At 47.1% G+C, this 27,504-nt stretch overlaps 1 protein-coding gene across 1 annotated transcript in view; it reads left to right on the top strand.

Annotated features, from left to right (window-relative positions):
- LOC115113315 (protein quaking-B-like) overlaps window positions 1–27,504 on the top strand; it is a 102,885-nt gene that overhangs the window by 20,747 nt on the left and 54,634 nt on the right. Inside the window, exon 2 of the mRNA XM_065012854.1 lies at window positions 6,344–6,486. Coding sequence (XP_064868926.1) covers window positions 6,344–6,486 — 143 coding nt within the window. The remainder of the gene's footprint in view (window positions 1–6,343; window positions 6,487–27,504) is intronic.

The raw sequence follows: 27,504 nt of genomic DNA, 5'->3' as shown, positions 1-27,504 counted from the left end.
TGGGTCTGCTACTAGACTCTGCTAGCTCCACCACTCCGCCACACTGAGCTAATTGAAGTGGGTATGTGCCAGAGCAGGCAGTGCAGAGTAAGCATCCCCCTCCCCTCCTTTCTCTTCCTCCTTTTTCCTCCTCCTCCTCTTCTCTTCTTCGTGACAGGGATTTCCGCTGCTCGAGTGTCCCTGCTCATTTTCGGAGCGTGTGACGGCAGAATCGGAGCGAGGGATTTCAGGAGGCTTCTCATTAGGGCACAGCTGGTTTGCGCCCAGCGGGCCCCAGAGTCCACAGCGGCAGTGGGATATGAGCTGCTGCCCGCTGTTAGGGCATCTAAATATGGCACCTTGTCCCCCAATGAAACAGACCCCTGAGATGTATCTCCCTATTTGTCCCCCCCCCAGAGATGGCATCATCACATACCGCTGGAGCTGAAGTCCAACTTGTGTTGGATTGATTTAGCTGCAATCAGACCTCTGTAGGTGGACACAAAGCAGGTACACTGTAGAGAGAGGGAGGGAGCGAAGGGTGGGAAGGAGGAGAATTATTATTCTGCAGAAAGCACAGCTCCAGATGGCATCTCTGTTTGAGCGCCCCCCTCCCAACTGAACCTTCACTCTCGATGTGGTCGCCACTCACAGAGCCCCGTAATTACAACACAGAAGGGTGTCGGGGCGATACTCTCTCTGTCTCTGTCTGTATCTCGTGCTCTCGTTTTCTCTCTGTCTGTATCTCGTTTTCTCTCTGTCTGTATCTCGTGCTCTCGTTTTCTCTCTGTCTGTATCTCGTTTTCTCTCTGTCTGTATCTCGTTTTCTCTCTGTCTCTGTCTGTATCTCGTTTTCTCTCTGTCTGTATCTCGTTTTCTCTCTGTCTGTATCTCGTTTTCTCTGTCTGTATCTCGTGCTCTCGTTTTCTCTGTCTGTATCTCGTTTTCTCTGTCTGTATCTCGTTTTCTCTCTGTCTCTCTCTCTGCCTGTATCTCGTTTTCTCTCTGCCTGTATCTCGTTTTCTCTCTGTCTGTATCTCGTTTTCTCTCTGTCTCTCTCTCTGTCTGTATCTCGTTTTCTCTCTGTCTCTCTGTCTGTATCTCATTTTCTCTCTGTCTCTGCCTGTATCTCGTTTTCTCTCTGTATCTCGTTTTCTCTCTGTCTGTATCTCATTTTCTCTCTCTCTCTCTCTGCCTGTATCTCGTTTTCTCTCTGTCTGTATCTCGTTTGCTCTCTGTCTGTATCTCGTTTACTCTCTGTCTGTATCTCGTTTTCTCTCTGTCTGTATCTCGTTTTCTCTCTGTCTGTATCTCGTTTTCTCTCTGTCTCTTTCTCTGTCTGTATCTCGTTTCTTCTCTGTCTCTCTCTCTGCCTGTATCTCGTTTTCTCTCTGTCTGTATCTCGTTTTCTCTGTCTGTATCTCGTTTTCTCTGTCTCTCTCTCTGCCTGTATCTTGTTTTCTCTCTGTCTGTATCTCGTTTTCTCTCTGTCTGTATCTCATTTTCTCTCTGTCTGTATCTCGTTTTCTCTCTGTCTCTCTCTGCCTGTATCTCGTTTTCTCTCTGCCTGTATCTCGTTTTCTCTCTGTCTCTCTCTCTTCCTGTATCTCGTTTTCTCTCTGTCTGTATCTCGTTTTCTCTCTGTCTCAGTGTCTCGCTCTTTCTTTCGCTGTCTCTCCCTTTTTTTCTCTTTTCTGTATGCACATCTTCCTCTCACTTGTTTTTTTTGTGTGGCTTTTTTGTCTTTATTTTCCTTTCTCCATGTCTCTGTTTTATCTCGTGTGTGTGTGTGTGTGTGTGTGTCTGCTGCCCTTCTCATAAAGGACAGAGATATCACATCGTATCAACCTTGTGAAGAACGCGGCCTGTGTAGGGCGCCAGCTGATTACAGACACACACACACATGCACAAGCATACACGCACACACACACACTGCATCTGATAAACTGATCTCACATACTGGGGATCAGCTGAGAAGCCTCACGTAGTGTCAGTTAAAGCACGGTAAACTCACCAGCTGCTTTTTCAGTAATCGGATCAATCTCCTGGTACAAGTTGGCGTGTGTCCTCCAGGCTGCTAATTGAACAGAGGCATTCGCAGCTGTTGATGTTTCAGTTTGACGTTCACCAGGTCCCTTTATTTATTTATCTATTTATTATTTTGCTTCATTCTGTTTATTGAACGAGCAACTGTTTAGGGTGTTTGATGCGCTGAGATAGTTAAGGGTTTGTGGATGAAAGCTTGTGCCTGTGAGAGTCATTTGTTCTGAGGCTATAGGCTAATAGTTTGTGATGTTCAGGAAAGCTGAGGCTGATTGCTGCCGATATATGTGGCAGATGGTGTTCAATTGGAGGGTAAATTCATCTGGGTGTATTGATTCAGAGTAGGGTTACTCCGCTTACATCTCGCTCTCCCTCAGGATCACTTGGGTGTGCATCGCAAAAGTCATCATATCCTTGTCAGATTGGCACCGTTCCTTAATAGAGAAAATGTCATGTTACCTTCTTGAACTAAATGTATATTTGTGTGTGTGTGGGGGGGGGGGCGAGCTAAAGTGTGTCTGTGGGTGCGAGCTAAAGTGTGTCTGTGGATGCGAGCTAAAGTGTGTGTGTGTCCACATAGGCAGGTGGCAGCGTTGTGTGCTCAGGAGTGCAGTAGGAGTTGCCCTTCAGGCAATAGCAGGAAATTGATTGAATTCAGAGGGGTTTAGAAAGCTGACAAATCACAAAGAAAAAACCTGGTTTAAAACGCTGTAATAACGCTGTAATAACGCTGTCCATAAATCACCAGTGACAGTTTAATCATCCTCAGGACTGTGGCCTAGTCTGACCACTGGACAACACTCAGGAACTGGCCAAAAGAAAGTACAACCAAACATACACACACAATTCATTCACACCGATGTATGTCTCATAAATCAAGACATTCCTAGCATCAACAAACATCTGCTCACGGTCAAATATTAATCTGACAATTTAATTAAATTACCCAGCATGCTTTTTATAAGATCACATCGTTCCCCTCAAATCATCCATTAAATTAACTTAGAAATATTCTGTCCCTACATTTCCCCATCCACTTGCATTAGCTGGGGTTGACTTCTTATACAGCCCTGAGCTCTATTTCATCTGAGAGCTTGAAACAGCAGTGCTGTGTGGCGTCCATGGTAGGGAGAAAATAAAAGCTGAAAGGGAGCCAATGCATCGCCTTTCTGCATGTTTCAGCCCTTATCCCCCTCCCCTCCATCTCATGTGTTTTAAAGGCAGTAGTGGCATGCCAGAGGCTGGGTGGGAGAAAAAACATGATTGTTATCTATGTACATAACAGACAAGCCCTATCCGGTGTGACATTTCACATGTAGGACTAAGCTATGTGTATAAGTACGCCGGATGATTTACTAAGATCATTTGGTTTGGAATACCCCCAGGCTTCGTCCCAAGGCCCCTTGGATTTGAAATTCTTTGCAATGCTCTAAAGTTGGTTTCCTTTCCCTTTTTAACAAAATGTCTGGACAATACCCCATAAACACCACAACACATCTAAATGAGCTTTCTTTCTTTTAGGTATCTATATGGTACTGTTACTCCCACACGTTGCAGTGACTTGTTGTGTGTGACATAATTGCAACGATACCAACAGCAGCCATTCCACGAGAGCATTCATGAGACCTGGAATACAGATGATTCCGAGTCAATACCACTTGCTTGAGCCAGGGCTTTGTCTGACATGGTGTAGAGTAGAGAAGGGTTTCAGTGTTGTGCATTTGTGTACATTTTAGCCATTAACAGACACTCTTGTCCCTTAATTCAGAGGGACTAACAGTCGGTGTTGTATAATTTACTCCTCTGGCTCCTGTTGAAGGAAGTTTTCTCTGAGGGTTGTTTTCTCCCACGGTGCTAAGCTTTGCCCGTCCCGAAAATCACCTTCCATTACAATTTCCCGGGGGGGGGTGTATCTATGTGAAGAAACCAATAAGCCATGGATGTTGTGAGCGTATCGGTGTATCTATGTGAAGAAAGCATGGCAATATGGCAGGCAGCCATCTCCATTGTAATTCCATCTCTCCCTCCTCCTTGGTTTGCCCCTGAGAATTGCATCAGAGGATTCATCTGTAATAGAATTAGCCCGTGTGTGTGTGCCGCAGCAGCAGCTGGGGATGAGTATAGTTCATGTCTTTTATGAAACAAACAGAGTTGGTCATTTTAATTATCCTTTCCATCTTATTATAAAGCTCTCTCTCTCTCTCTCTCTCTCTTTCTCTCTCTCTTTCTCTCTCTCTCTCTCTCTCTCTCTCTTTCTCTCTCTCTCTCTCTCTCTCTTTCTTTCTCTCTCTCTCTCTTTCTCTCTCTCTCTCTCTCTCTCTTTCTCTCTCTTTCTCTCTCTCTCTTTCTCGCACTCTCTCTCTCTCTTTCTCGCACTCTCTCCATATCTCTCTTCTCTCTCCCTATTTGTCCTCTCTTTCTCCCTTTGTCTCGACCTATCTTTTTACCTTCTCTCTCTCATTCCTCCACTCTCCCTCTCTCCTTTTTCTCCTCGGGGATAATATCCATTCGTTTAAGAAATGGAGAGTTATTACCCCCTTCATGAAATGACAGAATGGATCTAAAGTCATCGACTGTGATTATCTGTCCTCCACCTCCCTGCTTTTCCTTTGCGGCGCACACAGACCAGGTGAATGACATATAGCTTCCACTGTTTGTTCAAATGTGCCTATTTTTCTCCTTTTCTTTTTCACAGTCTCTCTTTCTCCCTCTTTTTAATTGCTCAGTTTCTCCCTCCCTCTGTCTGTCTGTTTGACTGTCTGTCTGTGTCTGTCTCTATTTCTCTCTCTCTATGTCTCTCTCTCTCTCTCTCTCTCGCTTCTCCCCTCTCTCAGTCAGCAGTACTACAGTATTGACTTTCTGGCATATTTTTTTCTGCCACAGAGAGTTCTGAAACGAGGCCCACAGGCCCAGCAGTTAGAATTGTTTATTGAGGTCATGCCAGAGGTTACATGACTCCCCAGTCTGCTGTCTATTGTGAGTTTCGGTATTGCTCTGTAGCTTTCAAGTAAGCTTCTCAAATTGCTGTATATGTCGTTTTTTTTATTCCTTAAATGGCACATTTATTCCTTAAATGTGCCATACACACATTTAAGGAAATGGGTGTCTATGTGCATTAGACACCCATTTCCTTAAACGTGTGTGTATTGTTGGATTAACTGATGTGGTGAATTGAAGTTATCTATCTGAAATATGTCTGTGTGAGATTGCATACATATATTTATTTTCAGTAATAGGGGTCCAATTGGCAGGCTTGATAGTTGACAGCTTTGATGACTTGGTATGCATTGTTTTGTTGTTGTTTTCATGCTTTTCTTGAATGATTCCACACTCATCGTAGATGGATGATGGTGAAAAGAGATACTCAATAATCACTTCGGAAATCAAAGTCATTTCATACTATTTAGAGACGAAAGCCAGCCAGTGATGTTGCAATCATACGTGCATTTTAAACCTGTTTGTGGCCAGCTGTCTTCCTGCAACAGTGTATTCTTTCAGGCAGACTATCGCAGATGTGTTGTTTATGCGTGTTTGCCCATAGTCTTCTCATCATAATGTCCTTTAATATGTGACCGGAGGTGTGTAGGTGAGAGCAGATGTGGTAAGATCTTATGTCTGTAGACCAGTTGGAGGTGGCTATGGGAGGTGGCTATGGGAGGTGGCTATGGGAGGTGGCTATGAGAGGGTGGCTATGGGAGGTGGCTATGGGAGGTGGCTATGGGAGGTAGCTATGGGAGGGGGCTATGGGAGGGGGCTATGGGAGGGGCTATGGGAGGTGGCTATGGGAGGGGGCTATGGGAGGGGGCTATGGGAGGGGGCTATGGGAGGGAAGGCTATGGGAGGGTGGCAGGGTGGCTATGGGAGGGTGGCTATGGGAGGGTGGCTATGGGAGGTTGGCTATGGGAGCCAACCTATGGGAGGTTGGCTATAGGTGCTTGTCCCTATACCTCTCATACGGATGTCCTAAAACACTTGATTCTTCAACTGCTGTGTAGGGAATATATTTCCTTGCTGCCACAGATGATGTAGTTGTATGAGCGGGTCTATGCCACAGATGATGTAGTTGTATGAGCGGGTCTATGCCACAGATGATGTAGTTGTATGAGCGGGTCTATGCCACAGATGATGTAGTTGTATGAGCGGGTCTATGCCACAGATGATGTAGTTGTATGAGCGGGTCTATGGCCCCGTTTTGGTCCTTCTTTGTTATGGTGTGACTGGTATCCTTACCAATCTGCGTGACTACAACGGTGTTGTACAGTAGCCACTTTGTTCTGACTATCATCTGACTGACGTGTTTGCTTCTCCTCCTGTCCGCCAGAGATCAGCCGTGTACGGAAGGACATGTACAACGACACGCTAAACGGCAGCACAGAGAAGCGGAGCAGTGAGCTCCCAGACGCAGTAGGCCCCATGGTGCAGCTCCAGGAGAAACTATTTGTGCCTGTGAAAGAGTACCCCGATGTGAGTACAATCTTTTTTGTGATTACACACACACATGCACACACACACACACACACACACACACACACACACACACACACACACACACACACGCACATACGAAGATACTCACACACGGGTTATCTCCGCACTGCTGCTAGCAGGGAAATACACGCACACACGCACAGGCACGCCTGAAGGACGACCACAAGTCTACGATGAAAAATGTATGTTTCCAGTACTCTCAGCACTACATTGTTGAAAGATACAGTTTATATCAACCCATAAACTTGCGAAAGTTGCGTTGTTTCGGTATTTAATATATTATTTCTGAACTGCTGTGCTGTTTCTTTACCTCAGTATTATTAGTCATGTCAACATGTCGTGTAAGGAGAAATTAAGAAACAACAGAAATGCATCAGGCAGTGGGCACTAGGCGGAGGATTGCATCATCTACGTAAGTCCCCACGTTGAACTTACCTCAACCGTGTGCGTCTGTTCTAACTCGCACCTGAAACTATCCGCCTCGTAGTTAACAAATCTTTTAAGCAATCACCCTCAGATCCTGCTCGCCTAAGCCTGGCCCAGGGGGAGCGAGCCGAGCTCCGAGCTGATTGATCCCAATTAACTTGTTCTTCTGAGAGGCTGATTCTTGCGTGGGCAGCATTAATGGAGTTGAGTCATTGGAGGTTTAAAATCACAGCTCCAGTCCGGATTCATCTACTGTATTTCTGCTGAGGTTTTAAAGCTTTTCAAAGGTTGTTTATGCCACCGTTTTTCACCTGGGGGAAAACAGTAGTAGTTAAGTCAGTGTACACAGACCACCCACGATACAGACTGCCTCCTACTGACCACCTACAGGACAAAAACTGGTTGAATCAACGTTGTTTCCACTTCATTTCAACCCCCCAACAAATTCAATGTGATGACATTGAATCAATGTGGAAAACAGGATTGTATTTGCAAAAGTTATAAATGTAAGGGAATTATCTCTGTTTTTCACCCAAAGTTTAACCTAAATCCAACGACATGGTGAATTTGTTGGTTGATTTCACAATGAATTCCCGTTAGTTGAATTCCCGTTAGTTGAATTCCCGAATAGTTGAATTCCCGGATAGTTGAATCCCCGTTAGTTGAATTCCCGTTAGTTTAATTCTCGTTAGTTGAATTCCCGTTAGTTGAATTCCCGTTAGTTGAATTCCCGGATAGTTGAATTCCGGGATAGTTGAATTCCCGTTAGTCGAATTCCCGTTAGTTGAATTCCCGGATAGTTGAATTCCCGGATAGTTGAATTCCCGGATAGTTGAATTCCCGTTAGTTGAAATCCCGTTAGTTTAATTCTCGTTAGTTGAATTCCCGTTAGTTGAATTCCCGTTAGTTGTCAACTCAACCAAACTAGATGTTGACGTCTGTGCTCAGTGGATTTTGTACAGAACTGCTTTTTTGTTGTTGTTGTTGCATGTTATGAATTCATAATAGATTGGGAATATGGATGGCTATAGATGGTATGAGATAATAATGTGTCTCTGCAGTCTGTCTGCCTGTATTGGATGTAGGGGGTGTGAAAAAATGTTGTCGATCTCTTGAGTCTCTCTCTCGCTTTCCCAGTCAGTGTGTCTTGGCCTGCTCTTCTAGTCTCCGGTAAAGGACAGCAGCAGCAGAGTGTGTCGATGCAGGTTGTCCTTACTGCTCTGAAGGACCGGGAGGATCATTATTACTGAGGATGGGTTCATTAGGAACACTGAGAGATTATATGAGAGGGCTTCAAATAGCCCCCAGCTGAGAGTGCTGGAGCCGTGTGTGTGTGTGTGTGTGTGTGTGTGTGTGTGTGTGTGTGTGTGTGTGTGTGTGTGTGTGTGTGTGTGTGTGTGTGTGTGTGTGTGTGTGTGTGTGTGTGTGTGTGTGTGTGTGTGTGTGTGTGTGTGGTTTTGCATACATGCTTATCATTACTGATAATTATCATTACTGACGATAAGAGTTGATAGAGTTTGTGACCGGGAGGATCAGTTAAAATGGCGCCGAAGAGGATGGCTGACGTTTTACATGCTCCCAACCAACTGTGCTATTTTGTTCGTTTTTTTGTGTTGTTTGTAACTTATTTTTTTACTTATTTTGTACATAATATTGCTGCTACCATCTCTTATGACCGAAAATAACTTCTGGACATCAGAACAGCGATTACTCACTTCGAACTGGAAGAAGCTTTTTCCTTTGACAAGTCCGACGAGAAGGATATACTGCTTTCCCGGGAACAGGCCCAAATCCCCGTCATTTGCGTAAAGAAAAGATGGAGGAAAACAAGGCGCAGATCGGGCTGCCTTTTGAGAATCCGTAGGCAAACTCCCACTGCCATCCGTTCTACTGGCTAACGTGCAATCACTGGAAAATAACATTACGATTATAGTACCAACGGGACATTAAAAACTGTAATATCTTATGTTTCACTGAGTTGTGGCTGAACGACAACACGGATAATATAGAGCTGGCTGGATTTGGCGTGTGTGTCTATTTGTCAATAACAGCTGTTGTGCAATGTCTAATATTAAAGAAGTCTCAAGGTATTACTCACCTGAGGTAGAATACCTCATGATAAGCTGTAGACCACACTATCTACCAAGAGAGTTCTCATCTATATTATACATAGCCATCTATTTTCCACCACAAACCAATGCTGGCACTAAGACCGCACTCAACCAACTCTGTAAGGCCATAAGCAAACAAGAAAATGCTCATCCAGAAGTGGCCAGGGACTTTAATGCAGGCAAACTTAAATCAGTTTTACCAGATTTACCAGCATGTCACATGAGCAACCAGAGGGAAACAAACTCTTACCACCTTTACTCCACACACAGAGATGCATACAAAGCTCTCCACCGCCCTCCATTTCGCAAATCTGACCATAATTCTATCCTGCTGATTCCTGCTTACAAGCAAAAACTAAAGCAGGAAGTACCAGTGACTTGCTCAATACAGAAGTGGTCAGATGACGTGGATTCTACTCTACAGGACTGTTTTGCTAGCACAGACTGGAATATGTTCTGGGATTCATCCAATGGCATTGAGGAGTATACCACCTCAGTCATGGGCTTCATCAATAAGTGCATTTACGACGACGTTCCCACAGCGACCGTACGTACATATCCCAACCAGAAGCCATGAATTACAGGCAACATATGCATCAAGCTAAAGGCTAGAGCTGACGCTTTCAAGGAGCGGGATACTAATCCGGACGCTTACAAGAATTTCCGTTATGCCCTGAGACGAACCATCAAACAAGCAAACTGTCAATACAGGATTAAGATTGAATCCTACTATCCTACTCTTCGGATGTGGCAGGGCTTGGAAACTATTACAGACTCCAAAGGGAAACCCATATGTGAGCTGCCCAGTGATGCGAGCCTGCCAGACGAGCTAAATGCCTTTTATGCTCGCTTCGAGGCAAGCAACACTGAAGCATGTGTGATAACGCTCTCGGTAGCCGATGTGAGCAGGACCTTTAAACAGGTCAACATTCACAAAGCCGCGGGCCCAGACAGATTACCAGGACGTGTACTCAAAGCATGCGCAGGCCAACTGGCAAGTGTCTTCACTGACATTTTCAACCTCTCCCTGACCGAGTCTGTAATACCTACATGTTTCAAGCAGACCACCATAGTCCCTGTGCCCAAGGAAGTGAAGGTAACCTGCCTAAATTATTATCACCCTGTAGCACTCACGTCAGTAGCCATGAAGTGCTTTGAAAGGCTGGTCATGGCTCATGAACACCTTTATCTAGAAACCCTAGACCCACTCCAATTTGCATACCACCCCAACAGATCCACAGATGACGCAATCTCAATCGCTCTCGACACTGCCCTTTCCCACCTGGACAAAAGGAACACTTATGTGAAAATGCTGTTCATTGTCTACAGCTCAGCGTTCAACACCATAATGCCCACAAAGCTCATCACTAAGTTCAGGGCCTTGGGACTAAACACCTCCCTCTGCAACTGGATCCTGGACTTCCTGGCGGGCCTCCCCCAGGTGGTAAGGGTAGGCAAAAACACGTTTGCCATACCGATCCTCAACACTGGGGCCCCCCAGGGGTGTGTACTTAGTCCCCCCTGTACTCCCTGTTCACCCACGACTGCGTGGCCAAACACGACTCCAACACCATCATTAAGTTTGCGGACGACACAACAGTGGTAGGCCTGATCACCAACAACGATGAGACAGCCTATAGGGCGGAGGTCAGAGACCTGGCAGTGTGGTGCCAGGACAACAACCTCTCCCTCAATGTGAACAAGACAAAGGTGCTGATCGTGGACTACAGGAAAAGGCGGGCCAAACAGGCCCCCATTAACATCGAAGGGGCTGTAGTGGAGCGGGTCAAGAGTTTCAAGTTCCTTGATGTCCACATCACCAACACACTATCATGGTCCAAACACACCAAGACAGTCGTGAAGAGGGCACAACAAAACCTTTTCCCCATCGGGAGACTGAAAAGATTTGGCATGGGTCCCCAGATCCTCAAAATGTTCTCCAGCTGCACATCCTGACCGGTTCCATCACTGTCTGATATGGCAACTGCTCGGCATCTGACCATAAGGCACTACAGAGGGTCATCACTGGGGCTAAGCTTCCTGCCATCCAGGATCTATATACAGTGGGGCAAAAAAGTATTTAGTCAGCCACCAATTGTGCAAGTTCTCCCACTTAAAAAGATGAAAGAGGCCTGTAATTTTCATCATAGGTACACTTCAACTATAACAGACAAAATGAGAGAGAAAAAAATCCAGAAAATCACATTGTGGGATTTTTAATGAATTTATTTGCAAATTATGGTGGAAAATAAGTATTTGGTCACCTACAAACAAGCAAGATTTCTGGCTCTCACAGGCCTGGATCTTCTTTAAGAGAGTCCTCTGTCCTCCACTCATTACCTGTATTAATGGCACCTGTTTGAACTTGTTATCAGTATAAAAGACACCTGTCCACAACCTCAAACAGTCACACTCCAAACTCCACTATGGTCAAGACCAAAGAGCTGTCAAAGGACACCAGAAACAAAATTGTAGACCTGCACCAGGCTGGGACGGCTGAATCTGCAATAGGTAAGCAGCTTGGTTTGAAGAAATCAACTGTGGGAGCAATTATTAGGAAATGGAAGACATACAAGACCACTGATGATCTCCCTCGATCTGGGGCTCCACGCAAGATCTCACCCCGTGGGGTCAAAATGATCACAAGAACGGTGAGCAAAAATCCCAGAATCACACAGGGGGACCTAGTAAATGACCTGCAGAGAGCTGGGACCAAAGTAACAAAGCCTACCATCAGTAACACACTATGCCGCCAGGGACTCAAATCCTGCAGTGCCAGACGTGTCCCCCTGCTTAAGCCAGTCCAGGCCCGTCTGAAGTTTGCTAGAGAGCATTTGGAGGATCCAGAAGAGGATTGGGAGAATGTCATATGGTCAGATGAAACCAAAATATAACTTTTTGGTAAAAACTCAACTCGTCGTGTTTGGAGGACAAAGAATGCTGAGTTGCATCCAAAGAACACCATACCTACTGTGAAGCATTGGGGTGGAAACATCATGCTTTGGGGCTGTTTTTCTGCAAAGGGACCAGGACGACTGATCTGTGTAAAGGAAAGAATGAATGGGGCCATGTATCGTGAGATTTTGAGTGAAAACCTCCTTCCATCATCAGCAAGGGCATTGAAGATGAAACGTGGCTGGGTCTTTCAGCATGACAATGATCCCAAACACACCGCCCGGGCAACGAAGGAGTGGCTTTGTAAGAAGCATTTCAAGGTCCTGGAGTGGCCTAGCCAGTCTCCAGATCTCAACCCCATAGTTAAATCTTTGGAGGGAGTTGAAAGTCCGTGTTGCCCAGCAACAGCCCCAAAACATCACTGCTCTAGAGGAGATCTGCATGGAGGAATGGGCCAAAATACCAGCAACGGTGTGTGAAAACCTTGTGAAGACTTACAGAAAACGTTTGACCTCTGTCATTGCCAACAAAGGGTATATAACAAAATATTGAGATAAACTTTTGTTATTGACCAAATACTTATTTTCCACCATAATTTGCAAATAAATTCATTAAAAATCCTACAATGGGATTTTCTGGATTTTTTTTCTAATTTTGTCTGTCATAGTTGAAGTGTACTTATGATGAAAATTACAGGCCTCTCTCATCTTTTTAAGTGGGAGAACTTGCACAATTGGTGGCTGACTAAATACTTGTTTGCCCCACTGTAATAGGCGCTGTCAGAGGACAGCCCATAAAATTGTCAGACTCCAGTCACCCAAGTCATAGACTGTTTTCTCTGCTACAGCACGACAAGCGGTACCGGAGTGCCAAGTCTAGGACCAAAAGGCTCCTAAACAGCTTCTATCCCCAAGCCATAAGACTGCTAAACAATTAATCAAATGGCCACCAGACTATTTACATTGACACCCCTCCTCCATTTGTTTTATGCACTGCTGCTACTCACTGTTTATTATCTATGCATAGTCACTTCCCCCCTACCTACATGTACAAATTACCTTGACTAACCTGCACCCCTGCACACTGCATATGTGGGAACTCCTTCAAGACTATTGGAAAAGCATTCCAGGTGAAGCTGGTTGAGAGAATGCCAAGAGTGTGCAAAGCTGTCATCAAGACAAAGGGTGGCTATTTGAAGAATCTTAAATATAAAATATATTTTGATTTGTTTCACACTTTTTTGGTTACTAGCGATTTTCTAGGTTACCTAGCCAGCTATTGTCGTTCTTTTAACGCAACGTAACGTAATCAACACTGCTAGCTAGCCAGCTAGCCCCCGAATCAACATCGCAGCCACTGCCAGCTAGCCTACAAAGTCAACAACGCAGCCACTGCCAGCTAGCCTACTTCAGCAGTACTGTATCATTTTTAATCATTTTAGTCAATAAGATTCTTGCTACGTAAGCTCAACTTTCTGAACATTCGAGTCGTGTAGTCCACTTGTCATTCCAATCTCCTTTGCATTAGCGTAGCCTCTTCTGTAGCCTGTCAACTATGTGTCTGTCTATCCCTGTTCTCTCCTCTCTGCACAGACCATACAAACGCTCCACACCGCGTGGCCGCGGCCACCCTAATCTGGTGGTCCCAGCGCGCACGACCCACGTGGAGTTCCAGGTCTCCGGTAGCCTCTGGAACTGCCGATCTGCGGCCAACAAGGCAGAGTTCATCTCAGCCTAGGCCTCCCTCCAGTCCCTCGACTTCTTGGCACTGACGGAAACATGGATCACCACAGATAACACTGCTACTCCTACTGCTCTCTCTTCGTCCGCCCACGTGTTCTCGCACACCCGAGAGCTTCTGGTCAGCGGGGTGGTGGCACCGGGATCCTCATCTCTCCCAAGTGGTCATTCTCTCTTTCTCCCCTTACCCATCTGTCTATCGCCTCCTTTGAATTCCATGCTGTCACAGTTACCAGCCCTTTCAAGCTTAACATCCTTATCATTTATCGCCCTCCAGGTTCCCTCGGAGAGTTCATCAATGAGCTTGATGCCTTGATAAGCTCCTTTCCTGAGGACGGCTCACCTCTCACAGTTCTGGGCGACTTTAACCTCCCCACGTCTACCTTTGACTCTTTCCTCTCTGCCTCCTTCTTTCCACTCCTCTCCTCTTTTGACCTCTCCCTCTCACCTTCCCCCTACTCACAAGGCAGGCAATACGCTCGACCTCATCTTTACTAGATGCTGTTCTTCCACTAACCTCATTGCAACTCCCCTCCAAGTCTCCGACCACTACCTTGTGTCCTTTTCCCTCTCGCTCTCATCCAACACTTCCCACACTGCCCCTACTCGGATGGTATCGCGCCGTCCCAACCTTCGCTCTCTCTCCCCGCTACTCTCTCCTCTTCCATCCTATCATCTCTTCCCTCTGCTCAAGCCTTCTCCAACCTATCTCCTGATTCTGCCTCCTCAACCCTCCTCTCCTCCCTTTCTGCATCCTTTGACTCTCTATGTCCCCTATCCTCCAGGCCGGCTCGGTCCTCCCCTCCCGCTCCGTGGCTCGACGACTCATTGCGAGCTCACAGAACAGGGCTCCGGGCAGCCGAGCGGAAATGGAGGAAAACTCGCCTCCCTGCGGACCTGGCATCCTTTCACTCCCTCCTCTCTACATTTTCCTCTTCTGTCGCTGCTGCTAAAGCCACTTTCTACCACTCTAAATTCCAAGCATCTGCCTCTAACCCTAGGAAGCTCTTTGCCACCTTCTCCTCCCTCCTGAATCCCCCTCCCCCTCCCCCCTCCTCCCTCTCTGCAGATGACTTCGTCAACCATTTTGAAAAGAAGGTCGACGACATCCGATCCTCGTTTGCTAAGTCAAACGACACCGCTGGTTCTGCTCACACTGCCCTACCCTGTGCTCTGACCTCTTTCTCCCCTCTCTCCAGATGAAATCTCGCGTCTTGTGACGGCCGGCCGCCCAACAACCTGCCCGCTTGACCCTATCCCCTCCTCTCTTCTCCAGACCATTTCCGGAGACCTTCTCCCTTACCTCACCTCGCTCATCAACTCATCCCTGACCGCTGGCTACGTCCCTTCCGTCTTCAAGAGAGCGAGAGTTGCACCCCTTCTGAAAAAACCTACACTCGATCCCTCCGATGTCAACAACTACAGACCAGTATCCCTTCTTTCTTTTCTCTCCAAAACCCTTGAACGTGCCGTCCTTGGCCAGCTCTCCCGCTATCTCTCTCAGAATGACCTTCTTGATCCAAATCAGTCAGGTTTCAAGACTAGTCATTCAACTGAGACTGCTCTTCTCTGTATCACGGAGGCGCTCCGCACTGCTAAAGCTAACTCTCTCTCCTCTGCTCTCATCCTTCTAGACCTATCGGCTGCCTTCGATACTGTGAACCATCAGATCCTCCTCTCCACCCTCTCCGAGTTGGGCATCTCCGGCGCGGCCCACGCTGGATTGCGTCCTACCTGACAGGTCGCTCCTACCAGGTGGCGTGGCGAGAATCCGTCTCCTCACCACATGCTCTCACCACTGGTGTCCCCAGGGCTCTGTTCTAGGCCCTCTCCTATTCTCGCTATACACCAAGTCACTTGGCTCTGTCATAACCTCACATGGTCTCTCCTATCATTGCTATGCAGACGACACACAATTAATCTTCTCCTTTCCCCCTTCTGATGACCAGGTGGCGAATCGCATCTCTGCATGTCTGGCAGACATATCAGTGTGGATGACGGATCACCACCTCAAGCTGAACCTCGGCAAGACGGAGCTGCTCTTCCTCCCGGGGAAGGACTGCCCGTTCCATGATCTCGCCATCACGGTTGACAACTCCACTGTGTCCTCCTCCCAGAGCGCTAAGAACCTTGGCGTGATCCTGGACAACACCCTGTCGTTCTCAACTAACATCAAGGCGGTGGCCCGTTCCTGTAGGTTCATGCTCTACAACATCCGCAGAGTACGACCCTGCCTCACACAGGAAGCGGCGCAGGTCCTAATCCAGGCACTTGTCATCTCCCGTCTGGATTACTGCAACTCGCTGTTGGCTGGGCTCCCTGCCTGTGCCATTAAACCCCTACAACTCATCCAGAACGCCGCAGCCCGTCTGGTGTTCAACCTTCCCAAGTTCTCTCACGTCACCCCGCTCCTCCGCTCTCTCCACTGGCTTCCAGTTGAAGCTCGCATCCGCTACAAGACCATGGTGCTTGCCTACGGAGCTGTGAGGGGAACGGCACCTCAGTACCTCCAGGCTCTGATCAGGCCCTACACCCAAACCAGGGCACTGCGTTCATCCACCTCTGGCCTGCTCGCCTCCCTACCACTGAGGAAGTACAGTTCCCGCTCAGCCCAGTCAAAACTGTTCGCTGCTCTGGCCCCCCAATGGTGGAACAAACTCCCTCACGACGCCAGGACAGCGGAGTCAATCACCACCTTCCGGAGACACCTGAAACCCCACCTCTTTAAGGAATACCTAGGATAGGATAAAGTAATCCTTCTCACCCCCCCCCCCCCCCCTTAGATGCACTATTGTAAAGTAGCTGCTCCACTGGATGTCATAAGGGGAATGCACCAATTTGTAAGTCGCTCTGGATAAGAGCGTCTGCTAAATGACTTAAATGTAAATGTAAATGTTACTACATTATTTAATATGTGTTATTTCATAGTTTTGATGTCTTCACTATTATTCTATAATGTAGAAAATAGGATAAAGAAAGAAAAAACAGTGAATGAGTAGGTGTTCTAAAACTTTTGACCGGTAGTGTATATTTTCTTAATTACAGATGGCAGTTGTCATGACAGCCCAGTAAGATGGAGTCGTAGCTTTATTTCTGCAGTACCAAGGCAGAGCAGCAGATATGCCACATCACTTCACAGTCTTTAAAAACAGCCATTTTCAACAAACTAGACTCGACAATAAAAATCTAAGTAATGAAAAAGTGAAAATAATACTTTTCATTGTCGTCGTCGTCCTCCCTTTTTGTACACTGTTGCTACTCGCTGTTTATTATCTATGCATAGTCACTTCACCCCCACCTACATGTACAAATTACCTCGACTAACCTGTACCCCCTCACACTGACTCGGTACTGGTACCCCCTGTACAGTGAGGGAAAAAAGTATTTGATCCCCTGCTGATTTTGTACGTTTGCCCACTGACAAAGAAATTATCAGTCTATCATTTTAATTGTAGGTTTATTTGAACAGTGAAAGACAGAATAACAACAAAAAATCCAGAAAAATGCATGTCAAAAATGTTATAAATTGATTTGCATTTTAATGAGGGAAATAAGTATTTGACCCCCTCTCAATCAGAAAGATTTCTGGCCCTCAGGTGTCTTTTATACAGGTATCGAGCTGAGATTAGGAGCACACTCTTAAAGGGAGTGCTCCTAATCTCAGTTTGTTACCTGTATAAAAGACACCTGTCCACAGAAGCAATCAATCAATCAGATTCCAAACTCTCCACCATGGCCAAGACCAAAGAGCTCTCCAAGGATGTCAGGGACAAGATTGTAGACCTACACAAGGCTGGAATGGGCTACAAGACCATCGCCAAGCAGCTTGGTGAGAAGGTGACAACAGTTGGTGCGATTATTCGCAGATGGAAGAAACACAGAAAAACTGTCAATCTCCCTCGGCCTGAGGCTCCATGCAAGATCTCACCTTGTGGAGTTACAGTAATCATGAGAACGGTGAGGAATCAGCCCAGAACTACACGGGAGGATCTGTCAATGATCTCAAGGTAGCTGGGACCATAGTCACCAAGAAACCAATAGGTAACACACTGCACCGTGAAGGACTGAAATCCTGCAGCGCCTGCAAGGTCCCCCTGCTCAAGAAAGCACATATACATGCCCGTCTGAAGTTTGCCAATGAACATCTGAATGATTCAGAGGACAACTGGGTGAAAGTGTTGTGGTCAGATGAGACCAAAATGGAGCTCTTTGGCATCAACTCAACTCGCCGTGTTTGGAGGAGGAGGAATGCTGTCTATGACCCCAGAACACCATCCCCACCATCAAACATGGAGGTGGAAACATTATGCTTTGGGTTTTTTTTTCTGCTAAGAGAACAGGACAAATTCACCGCATCAAAGGGACGATGGACAGGGCCAAGTACCGTCAAATCTTGGGTGAGAACCGCCTTCCCTCGGCCAGGGCATTGAAAATGGGTCGTGGATGGGTATTCCAGCATGACAATGACCCCAAACACACGGCCAAGGCAACAAAGGAGTGGCTCAAGAAGAAGCACATTAACCTCTTAAGTCGACCCTCTACTTTTTTGAACATTCTGTTAAAAATCGCGCAACATTTCAGCGCCCTGCTACTCATGCCAGGAATATAGTATATGCATTTGCTTAGTCTGTGTGGATAGAAAACACTCAGACGTTTATAAAACTGGTTAAATCACTGCTGTGGCTTTACCAGAACGGCATTTACATCGAAAAGCACAGGAAAAACTGATCACTGAAAATGGGAAAATATATCCATGCGCTACTTGAACCCATTGATAAAGGTGAACCACAATTAATTGACTGAGGTTGCAGTACCTACAGCTTCCACACGGTGTCTAGAGTCTTGTCATTTCCCTTCGAGTTTTTTCTTGGTCAAACACATGCAGGGCACCGTATCTCCTATGGTCTAGGACCGGATATTTTCGTTGAGTTTCTAGCCGGACATTTTTCCAGACGGACAGCTAATGATCTTTACATCGCCTCCTGATGAATTTTATCGCTTATTAACGTTTACTAATACCTAAAGTTGCATTACAAACGTATTTCGAAGTGTTTTGTGAAAGTTTATCGTCGACTTTTTGAATTTTAAAAAATGACGTTACGTTTTGAAACAATGTTTTTTTCGTTTATCACAGTCTACATATAACGATATCTAGGCTTTATATGGACCGATTTAATCGAAATAAAGACCCAAATAGTGTTTATGGGACATCTAGGAGTGCCAACAAAGAAGATGGTGAAAGGTAATGAATGTTTTCTATTTTATTGTGCGGTTTGTGTAACGCCGAAATGCTAATTATTTTGTTTACGTCCCCTGTGGGTCTTTTTGGGTGTTACATGCTATCAGATAATAGCTTCTCATGCTTTCGCCGAAAAGCATTTTAAAAATCTGACTTGTTGCCTGGATTCACAACGAGTGTAGCTTTAATTCGATACCCTGCATGTGTATTTTAATGAACTTTTGAGTTTTAACTAATACTATTAGCATTTAGCGTAGCGCATTTGCATTTCCAGAGCTCTAGTTGGGACGCAAGCGTCCCGAGTAGAAGCAACAGGTTAAGGTCCTGGAGTGGCCTAGCCAGCCTCCAGACCTTAATCCCATAGAAAATCTGTGGATGGAGCTGAAGGTTCGAGTTGCCAAATGTCAGCCTCGAAACCTTAATGACTTGGAGAAGATCTGCAAAGAGGAGTGTATCCCTCCTGAGATATGGGCAAACCTGGTGGCAAACTACGAGAAACATAGTACCTCTGTGATTACCAACAAAGGTTTTGCCACCAAGTACTAAGTCATGTTTTGCAGAGGGGTCAAATATTTATTTCCCTCATTAAAATGCAAATCAGTTTATAGCATTTTTGACATGTGTTTTTCTGGATTTTTTTGTTGTTATTCTGTCTCTCACTGTTCAAATAAACCTACCATTAAAATTATAGAAGGATCATTTCTTTGTCAGTGGGCAAAAGTACAAAATCAGCAGGGGATCAAATACTTCCCCCCCCTCACTGTATATAGCCTCGCTATTGTTATTTACTTTTAGTTCATTTGGTAAATATGTTCTTGTAACGGTGTTCGTCTGTTGAATGAAGAGAGTCGGACCGAAATGCAGCGTGTAGGTTCCTCATGTTACTTTAATGAAGAAAAACGTGATACATGAAATAACTATACAATACAAAACAACAAACGGAACGTGACACTAATTACAGCCTATCTGGTGACTACAACACAGAGACAGGACAAACACCCACAAAATACGACGCGAACTCAGGCTACCTAAATACGGTTCCCAATCAGAGACAACGATAAGCAGCTGACTCCAATTGAGAATCGCCTCAGGCAGCCAAGCCTAACTAGACACACCCCTAATCAACACAATCCCAATTACTACAAACCCCAATACGAAACACAACATATAAACCCATGTCACACCCTGGCTTACCCAAACATATACCAAAAACACAAAATATAATGACCAAGGCGTGACAGAACCCCCCCCCTAAGGTGCGGACTCCGGGACGCACCTCAAGAGCATAGGGAGGGTCCGGGTGGGCGTCTGTCCATGGTGGCGGTTCTGGCTCGGGACGTGGACCCCACTCCATGAATGTCCTAGTTCCTCCCCTTCGCGTCCTGGGATAATCCACCTTCTCCGCCGACCATGGCCTAATAGTCCTCACCCTGATCCCCACATAACTGAGGGGCAGCTCGGGACAGAGGGGCAGCTCGGGACCGAGGGGCAGCTCGGGACCGAGGGGCAGCTCGGGACCGAGGGGCAGCTCGGGACAGAGGGGCAGCTCGGGACAGAGGGGCAGCTCGGGACAGAGGGGCAGCTCGGGACAGAGGGGCAGCCCGGGACTGAGGGGCAGCTCGGGACTGAGGGGCAGCTCGGGACAGAAGGGCATCTCAGGACAGAGGGGCAGCCCGGGACTGAGGGGCAGCTCGGGACTGAGGGGCAGCCCGGGACTGAGGGGCAGCCCGGGACTGAGGGGAAACCCAGTACTGAGAGGGTGCCCAGTACTGAGAGGACGCCCAGTACTGAGAGGACGCCCAGTACAGAGATGAAGCTCAGACAGGTAGTAGGCTCCGGTAACTCCTGGCTGGCTGGCGGATCTAGCTGCTCTATGCAGACTGACAGCTCTGACTGCTCCATGCAGGCTGACAGCTCTCTGCAGACTGGCACTTTTGGCGGATCCTGGCAGACTGGCACTTCTGGCGGATCCTGGCAGACTGGCACTTCTGGCGGATCCTGGCAGACTGACGACGCTGGGCAGACTGGCGACGCTGGGCAGACTGGCGACGCTGGGCAGACTGACAGATCTGGAAGAGACTGGTTGTCTGGCAGATCTGGAAGAGATTGGTTGTCTGGCAGATCTGGAAGAGACTGGTTGTCTGGCAGATCTGGAAGATCATGGCTGACTGGCACTTCTGGCGGATCCTGGCAGACTGGCGGCGCTGTGCAGACTGGCGACGCTGGGCAGACTGGCGACGCTGGGCAGACTGGCGACGCTGGGCAGACTGGCGGCGCTGGGCAGACTGGCGGCGCTGGGCAGACTGGCGGCGCTGGGCAGACTGGCGGCGCTGGGCAGACTGGGAGCACTGGCAGCGCTGGGCAGACTGACAGCTCTGGCTGCTTCATGCAGACTGACAGCACTTGGCAGACTGACAGATCTCTGCAGACTGACAGCTCAGGCTGCTCCGAACAGGCAGGAGGCTCCGGCAGCGCAGGAGAGGATACAGGCTCTGGCTGCGCTGAACAGGCGGGAGACTCCAGCAGCGTAGGAGGGAAGGAAGGCTCTGGCTGTGCTGAACAGGCGAGGTGCACTGGAGGCCTGGTGCGTGGTGCTGGAACTGGTGATAATGGCGCGAGGACACGCACAGGAAGCCTGGTGCGGGGAGCTGCTACCGGAGGACTGGTGTGTGGAGGTAGCTCTGGATAGACCGGACCGTGCAGGCGCACTGGAGCTCTTGAGCACCGAGCCTGCCCAAGCTTACCTGGCTCGATGCCCACTCTAGCCCGGCCAATAGGAAGGGCTGGTATGTGCCGCACCTGGCTCTGCACCCGCACTGGAAACACCGTGCGCTCCATAGCATAACACGGTGCCTGCCCGGTCTCTCTAGCCCAACGGTGAGCACAGGGAGTATGCGCAGGTTTCCTACCTGGCATAACTATTCTCCCTTCTAGCCCCCCCCCCCCAATAATTTTTTGGGGTTGCTTTACGGGCTTCCTTGCCAACCGTGTTCCCTCGTATCGTCGGCTCCTGTCTCCGGCTGCCTCTGCTTCTTCCTTGGGACGGCGATATTCTCCCGGCTGCGCCCAGGGTCCTTTTCCGTCTAATATCCTCTCCCAAGACCAGAAGTCCTTATATTGCTGCTCCTCACAATTAACAGGAAGAGTAGGCTCAGGTCTGACTCCTGACTCAGCCACTCTCTCTCTGCGCTCTCCCCCGTTACTTTCGGTTTTCGCTCTGCGTCGCCGTGCTTTCCTTTTTGACTCCATTAGCCTGTAGCCCTCTTCGCACTGCTGAAGCGAATCCCAGGCGGGCTCTTGCACTCTCTCCGGGTCGGCCGCCCACCTGTCGATTTCCTCCCACGTCGTATACTCCATGCTTCTGCTGTCCATAACGTCGTCCTTTAGCTCCTGCCAGTTTACACGCTGCTCGGTCCGTTTGTGGTGGGTGTTTCTGTAACGGCGTTCGTCTGTTGAATGAAGAGAGTCGGACCGAAATGCAGCGTGTAGGTTCCTCATGTTACTTTAATGAAGAAAAACGTGATACATGAAATAACTATACAATACAAAACAACAAACGGAACGTGACACTAATTACAGCCTATCTGGTGACTACAACACAGAGACAGGACAAACACCCACAAAATACGACGCGAACTCAGGCTACCTAAATACGGTTCCCAATCAGAGACAACGATAAGCAGCTGACTCCAATTGAGAATCGCCTCAGGCAGCCAAGCCTAACTAGACACACCCCTAATCAACACAATCCCAATTACTACAAACCCCAATACGAAACACAACATATAAACCCATGTCACACCCTGGCTTACCCAAACATATACCAAAAACACAAAATATAATGACCAAGGCGTGACAGTTCTTAACTCTTCTTGAACTGCACTGTTGGTTCAGGGCTTGTAAGTAAGCATTTCACGGTAAAGTCTACACTTGTTGTATTCATCGCACGTGACAAATAAAGTTTGCTTTGATTTTGATTGGTGATGGTTAAGGGCAGGCATGGGGTGCTACCCTGGTGAGGGAGGAGGGTTAGAGGGAGTAATGGTGGGGTTTAAGGAGGGAGTGGAAGTGTCACAATCAAGGATAGGATGGGAGAGGTGTTGATGTTTGTATTTATTATGGATCCCCATCTACTCTTCCTGGGGTCCAGCAAAATTAAGGCAATTATACATTTTAAAAACAAATAAAAATTACAATACATTCATAACAGATTTCACAATGTAGTAAGTGTGTGCCCTTGATATGAGGGAACCTACCACTGTGTGGGTGGGCGAGTTGATGATGAATGTGTGTGTGAGATGAGTTGGGGGAATTGGGGCAGGGGAGTCGTGGCCTGGTCTGTCTGATAAAGAGAGAAGACATTCTCTCGGGTCTCACCCTCGTCACAGGGACAGGAGAGCAGCGGCGCGGAAATGAATTTCCCCCTTCAAACTCCTCGCAGCACTGCTGCCACTGTTTTGGCAGCCCACACCCATTCCAATTTGCTGAACAATGTTATTAGGCAATGAAAGACAGGAATCCAGAAGGGCATTGCCTCACACTGAGTTTTTGTTTTTGTTTGGGTATTTCTCTCTCTCTCTCTGTGTGTGTGTGTGTGTGTGTGTGTGTGTGTGTGTGTGTGTGTGTGTGTGTGTGTGTGTGTGTGTGTGTGTGTGTGTGTGTGTGTGTGTGTGTGTGTGTGTGTGTGTGTGTGTGTGTGTGTGTGTGTGTGTGTGTGTGTGAGAGAGAGAGAGAGGGTGTGTGCGTTGAAAAAGAAAGGGGGAATAGTGTGGTTAATGTATTGTTTTCTAGTGGACTATAAATACATTTCAGGAGTTTGTGGGGACAAGCTTTTAATTGTGCTCAATACAACAGTGTGAGGTTGAGGGAGAGGGACAGACAGTGGAAATGAGCTGTTGTCATCAATCATTTGGCTGCTGCGTGTCCTTTTCTGGGTCATGCTCGTCCACAGCAGAGATGAGAGAGAGAGAGACCATCACTGATTTATTAATCATTAGAAGCATGTGTGGCTGGATTCATTCTCCCACAGTCCTCTCATTTGGCCTTGGCCATCCTTCACACACCTCAAGGAGGGAGGGAGACGGGGAGGGAGAGAGACAGGGAGAGAGAGAGGGAGGGGGAAGAGACAGGAAGGGAGGGGGAAGAGACAGGGAGGGAGGCAGAGAGACAGACAGAGGCAAGAATAGAGAGTGGAGATTTGGAGGCAATTTGGAAGTGTGTGTGTGTGCGTGCGTGCATATGCGCATGTGCTATGTATGTAGTGTGTCTCCCTCTCTCTCCCTATTTGAAGAATAAGCACTCTAGCAGAGAGACAGCATTAGTGGATGTAATTTATCCATCACTCCAGGTGTCTTACTTTTAATTGAGTGACGCAGAGAGACCCAAACTGGACTGGGACTGTAGATTGAGCAGATGCTTTTTCCAGTGTTTTTGTGTGGGGGTGGGCGTGTGTTGTCCCTGCGTAGGTGGTTTATGTGTGTGTGTGTTTGTCCGCACACTTGCTTGTGTGTGAGAGACAGAGGGCTGGGAGGAGTGACCTTGACTTTAAGAGGTCAGTCCTCCCTCCCATCCATGCTGCGTGAGTTCCACTTGAGGTACAGGGAAGATTGAGAAGTGAGTAAAAGGGTGAGAGAGGAGGGGGGGGGGGGGCTGTCTGTGATTAGGTGAACTATGCCGTATAAATTAGCCCCCTCATTATTGTGATGATAAGAAACCGAGCTAGACGCAGGGGAGATAGGAAGGTGCCAGCAACACAGGCGTTGTGGGTCACAAGCATGGCTAATGAAGGTTAATTAGGGTTCATTAGAACATTAGGACTGCTAAGCTGACACACAGCATCATCAACCGGGAGGGGATGAGGCTCACCTCATTCTGTCATCCAACACACACTGCTCAAACGGATGACGAAATGCCAATATGGCATTCTACTAAATCTATGGTTATGGGGAGGAAAATCCTTCGCTTATGAAGAGTCAGAAGATTCGGTAACACTTTATTTGGATAGTTCCATGTACAGTGAGGGCCAAAAGTATTTGGCCAGTGACAAATGTTTTGTTGTTTTTGGTTCTGTACTCCAGTTTTTTGGATCTGAAATGGTACAATGACTATGAGGTTAAAGTGCAGAGTGTCAGCTTTAATTTCAGGGTATTTTCATCCATATCAGGTGAACCGTTTAGAAATTACAGCAGTTTTTGTGCATAGTCCCCCCATTTTAGGGGACCGAAAATGTGTATTAAATGTGTATTAAAGTAGTCAAAAGTAGTGTTTTGACTCCAAGCACACAATGACCATATCAAGCCTGTAACTCTACACACTTGTTGGATGCATTTGCAGTTTGTTTTGGTTGTGTTTCAGATTATTTTCTGCCCAATAGAAATGAATAGTAAATCATGTAGTGTCATTTTGGAATCACTTTTATTGTAAATAAGAACAGAATATGTTTCTGAACACCTCTACATTAATGATTACAGGTAATCATGGATGAATCGTGAATAACGATGAGTGAGTAAGTTAGAGACACAAAGATCAAACCCCCAAGACGTGCGAACCTCTCACCATTACAATAACAGGGGAGGTGAGCATTTTTGGGAGGGTATGATATTTATGCCCCTGCAACTTTCTCATTGAATGTTTTCATAATTTATCTGCAGATAATCACCAAGAAGCAGCCTTCCAGTATGCAAACTGAATGCATTCATGTGAAGATATGTTTTCAGCGTTTAACCCAACCCCTCTGAGTCTGAGAGCTGCGGAGGGCTGCCATAATCGACGTCCAGGTCATCGGCGTTGGGGTTAACTTGTCCTGGAGCGCTACCGTGGGCATATAACTACGTTGCATGATTTATGGATCGCAAAGGCATATAGGAGATTGACTTTATATCGGTCAGTTCGACACCTTTTATACACTAGCCCAACGCAAGCTGTCAATCAAAGAACAGCAAATAGCCTATGCGCCCTGAGACTGTGACTGACTATAGGCCTACGAAACAGGCAAAATGAAAGAATAATTCACAATGAAGTGGATTTCATGGGGCGTGTAAATTCACTCACAGGAGAAGATGAAGCGTCATGCAGCCAACCACAGCGCACAACGATAACGCGCAACGATAACGCGCAACGATAACGCACAATGATAACGCACATCGATAGCGCGCAACGATAGCGCGCAACGATAGCGCAACGATAGCGCACAACGATAACGCACAACGATAGCGCACAACGATAGCGCACAACGATAGCGCACAACAATAACGCGCAACGATAGCGCGCAACGATAATGCGCAACGATAGCGCACAACGATAACGCACAACGATAGCGCACAACGATAACGCGCGTACCAAGAGGCGGGACAGACAGCATTCTGACAAACCGGCAGTGTTTCCCCGTCATTGCTCGCTTTGTGATTGACAAGCGCCTGTCCCGCCCAAAGATCACTAGAAGATGCATGTTGTTCATTCTAGCGGGTGAAGGCTATAAGGACTCTTCTGACCCGCAAATTGAAACGTTTAAGTGAGAAAAAAAGCCTAGTTTAATTAATGAATTGGGGAAAAAAAGTTGCTTACGGAAAACCCTGTTTCATGTTCAAACATGCATAAACGATATTTGAAAGGTCAATTATGATAAGGTGAATAATCACACGCACATTCCCACACACGCTCACCTCTTGAAAGAGCTATCTGGCCTTTCTTCCTGCACGCTCGCCCTCTGGTCCTCCGTAATAATGAAAACAAAAGACAATCCTGCAGAAGGGAATTAGAGCAGAGTGCTATTAGAAGTCACGCAGTAATTAATTAGCCTATTAAAGTAGCTCGTTTATCTTCATAAAACAATGAGATCAGTGGGAGTGTGTGCCGATTGGTCCAGCATGCTCTCGGTTTAAAATGGCCTTAATTACTTTAGGTTTTTATTGTAGTTGATGGAAAACATACTTAATCTCCAATGCCCAGATTGGATAAATAGGGCGAGTCCTTTAAAAGCAGATATTAGACATTCCACTAGCTTCGATGGATTTTCTCACTCTCCACTTCCCTCTCTCTCTTAGTTTAGGGGGAGGAGTGGAGGTGGGTTGTGTCATTGCTGGGGCCACTGACTCAATCTGTCTCTGTCCTGTTGGCCTCTCCAGCTGGCTACTCTGATCAATACTATGGATGGGGGTTTGGAACCACTATTTTACTGCAATGATTTGAACTTACTCCATCCACCCTAGAAATGTTGGAAATTGTGCAGTTGGGCCAAGAGACTCACTTGCTTTATAAACACACGGACAGTGGACATAAGGTACAGTATGTGTTTGACCCCAGTGCACCTGCTGTGCGGCCCTGTGTTGGTTCTTTAACAGGAAGAGAATGCCCAGTGTGATCCTGAGTGAGCTGCAGCTGCCATGCGGATCACTCGACGTCTGACAGAAAAGGTTAAATACAGGAAGTTAAGGCTGGGATGATACCAGTATCACAATCCCCCCCCCCCCCCCCCCCCATGGCATAAATGAGAACACAAAGCAGGCCGTTAAAAAACCCGCTGTGTGTCAAATACAGTGTCCTGTGACTGTGGGTGACCACATGTCTTCCTAAAGAAGTGAAATTG

Source organism: Oncorhynchus nerka, linkage group LG28 (assembly GCF_034236695.1).
Source record: "Oncorhynchus nerka isolate Pitt River linkage group LG28, Oner_Uvic_2.0, whole genome shotgun sequence".
Lineage (NCBI taxonomy): Eukaryota > Metazoa > Chordata > Actinopteri > Salmoniformes > Salmonidae > Oncorhynchus > Oncorhynchus nerka.
This window is presented reverse-complemented; position numbering and strand designations above follow the sequence as displayed.